Genomic DNA, 13,326 nt, shown 5'->3' with positions numbered 1-13,326 from the left:
GCCCTACTGGCATTTAAAATGTCCCCTTTGATGAAGAACTGTCTTTGGATATCTTGAGCCTTTGTTAATTTTGATATTTTATTTGAATTACTCACGTACACCATAATAGTATTGATAGCATACTAACACATCATATATATTTAAGTGATATGGCAGGTGTGTATCGCATTATAGCATTACCAGTGGTGGTTGTGGAATGAGAAATTGCCCCTCTGATGTTGTGCCCCCACTTTTTGGAAGCTTCTTCCCCCCCCCCCCCCCCCGGTCACTGTGGCATTTGGTTCTATGCATCATTCCACACAAGTGAGCCTTCCTCCAGAACTGCTGCTATCGATGACTCATACATCTCTCTCACTTTGTCTTGGTCACTTGTTGATTAGTCAGCTCCACAGGTAACATTGACCAATTGTTACTTTTTATATTGCTAAATAAATCTGACAACACATATGCAGATAGCATGATTGCGTTTTCAAATACACAACTAGTACTGGGATGTAACATATAACATATTTGTGAGTTATCAAATTCACCGCCTCCCCTTAGACCCCTCCCGCAGGTTTGTCCCTCACTTTCAGACCTCAAATCCCACAGATGTCCTACTGCATTTTAGGTCATCAGTTCTTCGTCTATAATATAATAAATATTAGTTAATGCACCAAATTATATTGCTTAATTGTCATGCCACATCTGAGGTTTTTATAATTGCTTTATTTGTGTAGTTTAACGATGCCAAGAAATGAAAATTAAATATGACGTATGGTCTTGCATCAATTCAATACCTTTTAAGGTAGTAACTTGTACCGTACTGTAATGGTGCCATGAAATCTAAACATAAACCACGTGAGCCACACCGAATGTCCTTGACAGGAGTACTTATATAATATATAATATGTCTAGACGAATAATATGTCTAGACAAATGAGTATGAGAATGGTTCCCTAGCAACACTGTACAATTCCGGATAATTTCGTATGTAGCTCAATTGTTGCAGTATGGATTAGAAATTCATTCCAACCTTAAACAGCAAGAGGTAACTTGTTATCATGTTGTCCTTGTTTAAAAGACATCGTGGGGGTTTAACCTCTCTTTTTCTCATCATTTTTATTTCCAGCAGCGTGTCTTCTCAGGGAGAGGTAAGTTTTTTCCTTTACTTTTATCTTTCAGTGTAACATCTGTCAAGTTACCGTTTCGATGTTTAAGTACTCAATTGATTGTTTTCGATCTGCAATGTTAAACCTTGTTACACTCTCTGTTAGCGATTTACTTTCAGTTGATCTATCTAAGAGTTAAAAATATTACTTCAAAAATGCTAACTTACAGTAATAAAGAAGTCGAATTCGATTAAGTCACACGTACTGGTTGTAAATTTATCGTTTCGCGTTTTGAGTCTTCTATTACTATAAATAGTAGTATAGAATACATTTACCAAAGGGTATATTTTACATGATTCCCTTAATTTCTATAATAATGACTCTGTTCAAGAAACCATCAGACGGATTCTTTCAATTGAAGTACACATCATAAATTCATATAAATTTAATCTGCGAAATATAGACACACTGTGAACAGTAAAATGCATTGTCGTTGAAAACAAAAAAAATGCGGAGTATCTTAGTTAGCCGCGATTTATACTTAATATACTTGATTAATTGCGCTTTTTTGTGGCGTTGTTATAGAAACGTTATATTTTGACAGACACGGAGGAAATCGAAAGAAAAATTCAATATTAAAATAATATACCTATAAATACCATAAATAGAAAATCGTTGCTTTTATATAGGCTAATCTACCACAGCAACATGAATTGAAGAGGTTTAGAACGTTAAAGCAATGACCTATATTGTATACTTGTCTTACTAAAGTATGTCTGTAATGCTCCAACCGATAATCTAACCCGTTAATACCCCAACCCTTTTTTCTACTTCTTTACTGATTTATTAACATTTACACGGCTAAACCGAGACTTTCTACTTTACGGCTACTTCAGTTGAAATCTAAGGTTGATCTATATATCATTTAATAACTAAATTTCCCTTATCCACATAAAATAAAAATGTTAATTCATATAGCCTAAGCTTTTTATTTTTCCTTTCTTTTGTTTAAATGTCTATATTTGATGGCAATGGGAGAGTTACTGAATAAATACTATTTAACGACATTTTTTACACAACAAACATTTTATCTTACCAAATGCTTACGTTGTAATATTTACACTTAGATTAGTTATGATTAAGTGCTTTAATCAATAAATGTCTTTAATCTTGAAAATCCCGATCCGACTCATAAACTGAATTTACTTTGAAAAGTCTAGACTTTTTCGTAGACGCCTGCTAATTATAGGAAACAACATTTGACTCTACTTCTGACACGTTGTTTTAATATGTTGATGTACATATATTTAAATTCCGCTATTTCGCATCATGAAAATGTTACAAAATATTAAACAAAAGAGAAATCTTGACAACGCATATTTGGTTTGTTAACATTTACTAACGAGTAAAAAAAAAACCAAAAAACAACAGTACTTTTTCTGTCCGTCATTTGGAGATATCGAAGATTCAGGCGGTGCGATTTTGAATAGATATCTGAGAATATTCAGCTTTGACGAACATATGCCTTCTTGAAAACTTTAACTATATCTTATAAACACCCAGTGGATATGAAAGAGCCATTTTCTTTGAGTTTCACTTATTTGGTAAAACACACAATCTTTCTAAAACAATAGTCCTTTCTGTCTCTGGGAACGCAGTTTAATATTCTGTCACCCAAATTCTTCTTGATTTACTTTATTAGAAAATCATGATAATGTACCGTTGTAGTCTTTTGCAAAAAATTCAATGCTCAGGATGCCAACTCTTGAACTTAGAAAACTTGTCGAAATATTATGATAACGTATCGAAGTAGTTAATGATTTTTTTAAATTATTGTGTGAACAATTTTATTGAAAAAGTCATTACGCAGGATGCCTGCTTTTGAACTTAGAATAAGTGTTCAAGTCATTTATTTCAAGTCAACTCTAAGTTATAAGACAATACATTTTGCTATCTCATTATTAAGTCAACCTTAAGGTCATGAACAGTTACTTTAGTTACATGATAATTGATAAATGCCTGTCAATTTGATTTTTTCGTCTATGCCCAGACAACGTTTTTCAAAATTTAAAGGACAATGTTTAAGTTAACAATTCTACAAAATACTTAGTAAAATAACGAAATAATGATAGCATTTTCTTAGAGGTAGTTTCTTCGCTAAAGTTAACGATGAAAACTAAAGATTAACAAACTGCTGCAATAAACGTCAAACGATTAGCGTATTGTGTACATTTTGTTCTTTGTAATATCAAAAAGCGTTCTCGGTGGCTGTCAAACATGTTTAATCTACCTTTTCATAGAATGTTTCGTAAGCTCTAAAGATGCATAGTCGATTAAAGAAAATTGTTCTAATTCCGTTACATTAAATACGCTGTCGACTTAATTAACTACTTAACTAGTATAATATATTTAGGTTGTATACTAAATATATTATACTAAATTAAAGTAAATGAACAATGGCAATAAAGAAAATCAAAAGATACACTAACTTTACTCATCCAAACGTTGCTGTTGTAAGAATTGGCAATTGATTTAATTGCTGATGTCGTTGTCAGTTCGTTGTCGCCACAAATTTTCATCTTTTTCAGATTTATCCCAAACAGCTGCATGATATCAAAAAAAGAATTTGCTCTATTAATAATCCCGATCATTTAATGTGTGTAAAGGTTATACATTTTTTCGTTGCCAGTACAAAGAACAATTTCCATTTAATCCAAATTCGCGATAACAAAATGCAGATGTGAAATTTGCAAAGTATTTTTATGAACTTGTTTCATGTGAATTAATTAATTAAACAATTTACAAGAAAAATATGTTATTATGAAGATTCTAACGGTTCTTTGATATAATTATGTTTTCTACAAAAATTCTCTCGAACGTTTTTATACATTAGAACCAAATCTTTATTAACCAATAGGTCTCCTTAAAAAAAAAATGTTTTAAACTATAAAAGTCATATCAAGAACGTGATACCTAATGGGAATATAGTAAATGTTCATTGTCTAGAAGAAATTGATGGGCATAAAAACACTCTGAATATATGGGATATTTAAACAAAACAAAATATGTTTTCAAGACAATGCTAAACTCAATTCTAAACTTTCATCGCTTGTGTTTTGTACTGAGAGAAGTGACATCTTTATCGGATAACTTTTAATCTTCAATATTCACCTGAATTCACGTAAAAATTAAAACTGCTTATCATATTTATTGTCATACTCCTCTACAACTCAACCAAACTTTGTCGTATCTATATTGTTCTTCTTTTTGTATTCAATAAACGGCGGCTATCTACTAATACAGATACATAACTGCGTCAATAACTCTTCTCTAACTTGTCCTAAATAACAAGCAGCTATGTGTAATGTTGCAATTGATATATGAGAAAATAAAATAAAACTTGGACTAACCTAAATATAGGACAATGGAAAATAAGAAAAATGTAACGTTGACATATTTTACTATATAATTGTACCCTGTACTTATTGGACGATCATTGTTAATACATATTTTTGACCTTATTTTAGCCGGAACGTCAAAGGAGCATTAGTGACTACGGAGATCAAACGTTAAGTAAGTGTTTCTATCATATTAAAAACTTCAAAACGTTAACAACGTTATAGCATTTTCTTTACCTTATCTCTTCTCCCTTCTCCCCTCTCCTTCCCCTTTACCCCAACCACAAGCTAACCTCCAAAGACGAGTGAAAATAATATTGTTTTTCTTTAAGATAAAACTATATAATAACATTTGGAGAATTTCCAAACAATTATGAACGTATATGATATACAAATCGTTCGGGAAGTATCCTCAAAGATATCATATTTTGTTAACATAACATTTGTGAGTATAATAAGCACTATGTAACTTCAAAGACTTTTTATTTCAAAGAATGTTAATTTCTGAAGAATGTTAATTCTAAAAATGTTTTATGTTAACTTCTATCATATTAACAACTTCATAACGTTAACAACGTTGTAGCAACGTTATAGCAACATTGTAGCATTTCTATCATGTTAATTTCTATCATATTAAAAACTTCAAAACGTTAACAACGTTGTAGCATTTTCTTACCCGTATATCCTCTCCCCTCTCCATTCTCCTTCCCCATTGCCCCAACCACAAGCTAATTTCCAAAGACGAGTGAAAGTAATATTGTTTGTCTTTAAGATACAACTATATAATAACATTTGGAGAATTTCCAAACAATTATAAACGTATATGATATACAAATCGTTTGGGAAGTATCTTCAAAGATATCATATGTTGTTAACATATCAATTGTAAGTATAATAAGCACTATGTAACTTTAAAGACTTTTAATTTTTTAAAGATAATTTGTTTACTTTAGTACCTTTTTGTGTATGAAAATTATGATGTATAGGAAACGAAATTCGTTAAAAAAATATTGATCGTCTTTAAAATGAGGTTTTTAATTTGCTATGTATTATTCAAATGCTTAACTTACCAAATTTTTCAGGGATATAAGATAAAACGAGTGACTTCATTTAAAAAAAAAAAAAATGGAAAATGTTTGAAATAGTACAGATCAGTAAGTAATAGTAACTAGATCTTAAAATCACATCTTCGTAATTGCCCATGCCAAACTTTTATAACGTGATCAGGAAATGACGCAAGTGGTTGTGAACATTGACAAAGTAAACACTAAAGGTAGGCTATATGATCTCTGTTGTCAAACAAGTGTCTCCGGAGCTATGAAACCTCTTAGCTTGATGTAAGTCATGGTTATGTTGTGTTACTTTTTCCTTTTAGCGTCATCGTTTTTCCTCTACCAACGTGCTGAATATCCACGAGACTGCCATGAAGTGCTAAGCCAATGTCAATCGTCTAGAAACGATGGTGTTTACGTCATCAAACCAGACGGCTATCCTGAACCTTTTGAAGTATCTTGTAACAACAGTCTAGGTGATGGTGGATGGACGGTAGGTGTTGTATTTTATACTGTGAATATTGTATTTACATTGCAAAATTGTCACCCCAATTGAAATTATTCTTGTTGAAATAATACATTTCTCATACTACAGAACTTTTCATATTATTATGATGTAATAATATATAGTTTGATGTTATATTGGGCTCAGCAAGCTTTACACAATATTTATGTCTTACAAAAAGAGGTTGGTCGAATCATCTGTCATGCTCTTTCGCAAAAGCAGTCTGCACCATACTTATATTCCTACATGGTTTTCCAATACGTTTTAATACTTTCCACATATTCCTGACTTCAATAAGAATACTAAATTGGCGAAGATGACACAACTTATATATTGGTAATATTTATATAGTATTCGCATCAATATACATTGGGTGTGGTTTGTGAGTGATTTTAATTTGTTTATATTTAATTTATCTCATTCTTCTCTTCCTGCAGGTTGTTTGTTCCATGTTTCAGTATAGTTTTGCCTTTCTTTTGTTTCACACTAGTCTTACAGTTAATAACTAACGATCTTACAATCCAATCAGTTTGATATTTTGATGTTTCCAATTATTTCAACAGGTCATACAGAGACGAGAGGATAATTCAATCAACTTCAATCGTACTTGGGACGAATATGAAAACGGTTTTGGTTTCCTTTCTCATGAATTTTGGCTCGGCAATGAGAAGATATCCTACATCACCAATCAGAGGAAATATCAGCTACGCATGGATCTAACTACAGAATCCGGTTGTTCATTCTTCGTGACGTATGAAACTTTCCGCATCAGTGACAGCTTCAGTCATTACAAACTGGTTAGCACCGGAGAGTATACCGGAACAGCAGGTGGGTTATTAAACTGATACACTTCTTAACTGGACACGTTTCTCGCCCGAAGTGACATTTAATATGTTTGCTAACCGTTAAACAGTGAAATTAAAATATTGCGATTTTTGCTGTTCACACATGTTTCAATAATTCGATGATATTAATATGTTTGATCTGCGGTGTCATACAGAGCGGGAATGTTTCGCTTACTAACGATATACTTCTCACCTGAACCAACCTTACATCCATGCCATTAACCAAGGTATCTCTAGATGAATGAGCGCGTAGTAATATTTAATATTCATTTTGCAGCATGTAAATTTACTTTCATGAGCACGTTGTTGGCCACTGCTATCAAGCACTTAGCTCAGACTTAGTTTCTTCATAAATCGATGTATTTTGTTCATCTAGTAAGGGCAGAGAGCGGTTTGCTATTTATTTCATTGGTTTATTTAGATATGTCGTTTTAGCTGTGAAGCATGTTTCCCATTTTTATACAATATCAAATGATAATTTATGAACATGATGTGTTATTGAGATAATAGATCATCGTACACTTTGCATAAAGCTTTCCTTTTTGATGTCGTAACTTAATCTTTATTCCTATTCCAGACCCATGCATCGAGTGGTGTCCCACCAACAAGGTTCTCAACAGGTGTAAATGTGAAGGTTCATGTGCCGATCCTACATGTACCGAATCATGCTCTAGCACACCCACTTGCGTTTGTCCCGATGGGTTCCTGATGGACGGGGAAGACTGTGTACCAAGAGAGAATTGTAGTTGTTTCATAGAGGAAGCAGAGAACGGTCAAGGAGTAGTCCTAGCGGTAAGATACCATTCCTAAATATTTACGTATCAAACTTATTTACAATGAGAAGAAAAGCTGGAACAAAACAGTTATTATGGTGCTTGAAATGATACATTTTAAAAACGTTAAATCTTTACCCTGCAGCTGCTCTAATTTTATGAAGGAATGTCACCTATTGCACTGCTCGTTATACCTCGACATGGAACATTGAGTATTCCCATTGAAGGATATTATTATTTTGCATCTACTTGACAAGGCGTACCGTTTTATCTCGTTAGGAAGGTGAAGTATATGTGAACCCTTCTTGTACCAAACGATGTTCCTGCAACAGCGGTCAGTTGAGCTGTGATGACACATACCGGTGCAGTCCCAATGGTAATTGTGAAGAACGACAAGGCTTATCACGGTGTTATTGTAACGTAGGATACACTGGAGACGGGGTCCAATGTGATCGGGCTACTGCATCAGACTGCCAAGCATATAGTACAGAGGACTCCGACAGCATTCGACTTATACAACCAGCAGGGTGGACAGGCAACCCATTTCAAGTATTGTGTGACGTCTCTGATGGAGGTGGTTGGTTGGTATGTATCTGTTATTGTCATTTTTAATGATAAGAAAGGAAAGGAAGTTGTATTCTTTCTCTTTTGTCACTGATAAAAACACAATTGTTACTATTATTATTTCTTAAATAGTTATTACTATTATTATGTTATCATTAGTTTGTGACGATTAAAGCCAACTTAACAAATAGGATAGGACTGTTTGCATATTAATTTGGTTTATTGACACCAGTATGTCGAGAGAACATCTGTCTTAAGTGTACTTATTTTGGCTTGCGAACGTTGGTCTGCTTTTTTTAAAGTAGAAGTATTATGCATGATGATACTTCTTTCAGATCCATGGGTTATACACATCACAACGCAATCATGTAAACTGAATGAACTTTGGAGGGTATCTCAACTGGGATAATTGCAAGCATCTTAAAATGTAATAACATTAGTTGATATATAGTTGCGTCTAACTTTTTGTTTGTGTTACTATAATTACAGGTTTTCCAGCGACGCGTTGACAGTAGTTTGAGTTTTCACAGAGATTGGAATGAATACAGAGAGGGATTCGGAACTGCCGACGGCAATTTCTGGCTTGGCAACGATAAACTTGCAGCATTGACGAGCCAAGGTCAATATGAGCTAAGGATTGATTTCGTTTCAAAATCTGGGCAACATCACTTTGCTAAGTATAGCTCCTTCAGCGTGGGCAATGTGGATACTAATTTCAGACTAAGTATCAGTGGTTATGACTCTTCAAGTACAGCAGGTGAGTTCCATTTTATCTTTTTCTCCAAGTAGATTCTACAATCTGATGTGCATATGATCATCATAACGGATGCACTTGGCAACTATTCAGAGCAATTCTAATTTTTCAACGTGCTATATTAGAGATTACAAATACTTAGATTTTATAATAGACTTATCATGGCTATCAAAAACTGATAGTCCAGATATATTAAAATCATGTGCTCATTTTCTGGTTCAATTAAACCTTGAAAATACTTAAACTACACATAAGACGTAACCATATTCTATGATCTGGAAAACTTTCTTCAATTCATTTGCCTCGACATAGAAAAGAAACCCACATATAACCAAATATCTTATCTCATGTAGATCACAGAGATAATGTTTAAATTTTAGAGTCATAGACTATGGTCTTTAGCTGTGTTTACCTGGTCCTTGGAGAGATACCAAGATACAGTAGTAGGCAGAGTACAGTAAAAACCGAAAAAACAGCAACTTTTAAGTTCGCACCAGTTGAAAACAGTTACATGGCGAAAGACGATATACTTATTTGATTTCAAACCTAATTCACTCTTACGAGATTATGTATGGCTGCGAATGGTACGTAATAGGCTTCTACACTATACATGATCGATCGTCACAGTAATTCGTACCAAAGTCAGTATATTACTTCGAGAATGAACAGTTGTATTGAACAATCTATCACATGCTATAACATGAAATATATAAATTTCTACACTCATGTGTCGTTTATTTCAGAAAGTTAATTTCCAGAATAGTGTAGCGATAATTTCAAATCGATTACTTTTAGCAACCAATAATGTAAACCAGACAAGTTTTTTTTTTGGGGGGGGGACACTGTTTTTTCTGTTATAGTTGGGAGAATATTGAAAAAAACTGAACGTGATTATTTCAAGTATACCTTTCCAATTTTTATAACGAATCTAAACAAAGAGAAGAATGGAGAAATTTATCATGCCCAAATATTACGTCTCAGGTCTCCCTCGTAAGATATAAAACGGTTATTTATCCTCAAGTGGAGCTTTAATCATTGTGCTAATATTTGAAATGCTTAAATATATACATACGTACTCCAGTCAAAGTATGAAATTCAATATTGTAGGCATTGAATTACAAACAGTTATGAAACAATGGATTCATATTAAAGTAAGGTCTTTCGATTTGAATCAAGTCATATGATATTAAAATGATGAGTTCCGATTTACGAAAATACATGAGGTGACAAGGACTTTTACGATCCCTTCACTGTGTATACCCTCCTTGAATCTCGACACGAGGTCGATGCTGAGCTCCCAAAAACTGATGCCTATCTTTACATATGAGTACGACTATAAATGAATGCTCTAATAAATAATTTCAATTTCCTGTGAACGACTTGCCCATCGTTTGTAAAAGGGTGTCTTAATATTTAAATAAAATACACTCGATTGTATGATGCATTTAGTTACTCTATGACGTAACCATTCAGTCTTCGTGTCATATATTAAAATTAAGTTATATTTGTTGTAGTTTTCATACATACATTCTGTGACAATGCTTTCATTGACCCTTTTCTTTCTGTTTGCTTATCTAGGTTACAACGCACTTGGTCATAGTTATCACAATGGAGCAGCATTCTCTACACGTGACCGTGACAACGATGGTTATTCTTATAATTATGCCGCTATTTATAAATCCGGATGGTGGTACAATTATTATTATTATTGTGACCTCAATTCACCATACACTGGATCTTATACCATTTATTGGTATTATTTCCCTGGCGGTTATACCAACATACAGTCCACGGAAATGAAGATACGACCTCGATCCTGATGATGTGATTCAGAAAAAAATGTTAACAGCAAAGTGAATATTGTGTCTACATTTTTACTGTGAAAGATAATTTAACAACAAAGTGTTACCAAAATCTGAAAACGTCTCCCTTATTGTGAGCACTCGAAATTTCTATGCAGGACAATTTTTCCTAAAAGACAACATGGACTGAGATAACCACAAAATATCTGAATACATTTGATAGTGAGGTTAACTGTCACCGGACAATAAAAGAGTGAAGAACCAAGAAAAGAAAAAGCCCGGATAACTGACGTGTTTGAGTTAAAGCCATGCCAAATTACTTTACCTTATCTATGGAAATGTACATGACAACATTTACAAGGTTTTACAGACTTTGCATTAATCTCTTCTTTTTCCTTTTTAAAATTCGGAGTATATTGCCACATGTCTAACACCTAATGTAGTTCAATTGATTCATACCAACGTATAATAAATTCAATCACAATTACGTACAGTTAAAACAACGCTCTTTTGTGAGTTCTGTTTCTTTCAGTCACTTTGTTAAGATGTCAAATTAAGACACGACCCTCTGTAACGGTGTTCCGAATAAAATGCAGACCGCAACTGATTAGTCACATTAATGTTGTCACTTGAGATTTTTGTAAGTTGCCACTATGTTCCTGACTATAACAAGTTCTACCTTGGTAAGCAGGATTGCTTTTGACACTTGTGCATTAGTGTTTGTAGTTGGGGTACTTTACATAACATTAAAAAGTGATGAAAAACCGTTTTGCACATATAAGATACCAGAACGTCAAAGTCAAATCAAATTCAAAGTACAAAGATCACGTTGTTGATGAGATCAACGGTCACACTTGGCCAACTTTGGTCCAAAAAGCTTATTGTTAACTCGTTTAAGCTGTAAGCCAGATGGACTTCAAATTTTGGTGGGCATAACGTCAAATTACAATTTGTGATAACATGCAATAAAAACTTCATCTTATGGCTTTGCTACATGTACGTGAGCTGCTGGCACCTTGTGATTGACCACATAAAGCCATAGGAAAACAATGTCGAGGTCAAATGACAAATGCCATATTAAAACATGAATCTTTTAGCTATAATACACACGCCAAAACGGCTAAAATCGTTTCACAACTCACCCTCCAATAATTGTAACTTGTAGGAAATTAGACTATTGGACTAACATCGTAGTAAATAACGTCAAAAAAGTGTTCAACGAACCTCAAAGTTTCAATATTGTGTAATGGCTCATGTATGTCATATATGGTGGGTATACGACGATGTGCCATATGCAGGGGCGCCAATCCGATTTGAACCGGGGGGGATGGCGTAATTGATTCGAATATTCCGGCCGTAACTAAGCATCGGTTGGCGCGCAGCGTACCAAGAAAATTTCAGATTTGAATACCTGCCAGATCGCAGCCCCATTTTGCCCTATGTTTCAAGATAGATTACCCCTCATTTGTTCAAACCCATGACAACTAACAACCTGTGAATAAATTTACTTCGAAAAGGGCACATTATGGTGCACCAAATCGGTCAAGGAATGACCCCAGGGCCTCATATATAAGCCTAGAGGAACGATGTCCCAAAATGTCCCAGGACATATATACGAAGGAAGCTATCCGCCGCGACTGCATGTGAGTTTCTCGACTTGCCGTCCTGAAAGTCATACCACAAAATGGTGCACTTCCTAATAGGCCATTATTAATAATTTATATAACTACCTAATAAGGCACAGTCCAGATCCGAGTTCGTATAGTGAGCTTAGCGCAAATTTGGCCAAAAGTCGTCATACCTCAGCATGTTAAACCACCAATGCTTTGTAATGCCACCCTTGACACACTTCAAATGGGACTGTGTCAGTTTAAATGTTTTGCTAGGTCTACAAGAATACATTTCTATGACATCTGAAACTAAGATGACAAGACAAACCACTTTCATTATACTTTCAGGACCTCACACATGCGCATGTATTGTCAAACTTAGAATAGGTCCCATGTGAGTGGTGGCTAAAGTGATTAAGGCATCAAAATAAATCAGTTGTTGTTCATTAGAGTCCTCACGCAAGTTACCACGGTTGCTAGGTGTATGTGCATCTGGTAATCGGGTGAATTATGGACGGAGTGTAGTATGTAACCACCGTGTACCCAGTGTTCTCACTGTGGAGTAAACTCCGGTATCACTCAACAACAAGGTAATATGGAATGCGCTTCCATAGAATATGCTCCCTATTTCACTTCCCCAATATTAGGGAGCGGGCACCGTCTTTGAAACACCATCTACAACTAAACAACAAATATGTACAAGCTTTAGCTCTAGCTATAAAGTGCCGTTTCTTTTTCCAAATGTGTGGGGACATTTGATAGGTTGTCCTCCACCCATCGAAATGTGGGGGGGGGCGTGTCCCCGGTCCCACCTAGGATTGACGCCCATGGCCATATGAGCGATGAAACCTTCGTGGTCATACTACCACATTTTGGGATGGGTACTGTAACTAAATTTATTATCTAATTTCGTTTAATTCTTTTCTCTATTT

The 13,326-nt window shown here is 34.5% G+C and overlaps 1 protein-coding gene across 1 annotated transcript; it reads left to right on the top strand.

Annotated features, from left to right (window-relative positions):
• Window positions 1–997: 997 nt before the first annotated feature.
• LOC139974223 (uncharacterized) lies at window positions 998–11,288 on the top strand. The gene is made up of 8 exons (XM_071981228.1): window positions 998–1,133; window positions 4,619–4,664; window positions 5,865–6,034; window positions 6,610–6,874; window positions 7,469–7,683; window positions 7,944–8,249; window positions 8,718–8,985; window positions 10,561–11,288. Exons 1-8 carry the CDS (start codon window positions 1,044–1,046, stop codon window positions 10,800–10,802), a joined length of 1,602 nt encoding a protein of 533 aa, XP_071837329.1. The 5' UTR covers window positions 998–1,043; the 3' UTR covers window positions 10,803–11,288.
• The last annotated feature ends 2,038 nt before the right edge of the window (window positions 11,289–13,326 follow it).

This window comes from Apostichopus japonicus, chromosome 9 (assembly GCF_037975245.1).
Source record: "Apostichopus japonicus isolate 1M-3 chromosome 9, ASM3797524v1, whole genome shotgun sequence".
NCBI lineage: Eukaryota > Metazoa > Echinodermata > Holothuroidea > Aspidochirotida > Stichopodidae > Apostichopus > Apostichopus japonicus.
Note: the sequence above shows the minus strand (reverse complement) of the source record. Positions and strands in the feature narration are given on the sequence as shown.

Bases quoted from the DNA above. Each gene is read 5' to 3' on its own strand.
- LOC139974223 (XM_071981228.1), top strand. From the start codon at position 1,044: ATGTTGTCCTTGTTTAAAAGACATCGTGGGGGTTTAACCTCTCTTTTT. The intron at 6,035-6,609 runs GTAGGTGTTGTA...TTATTTCAACAG, and splicing joins TAGGTGATGGTGGATGGACG to GTCATACAGAGACGAGAGGA. The intron at 6,875-7,468 runs GTGGGTTATTAA...TTCCTATTCCAG, and splicing joins AGAGTATACCGGAACAGCAG to ACCCATGCATCGAGTGGTGT.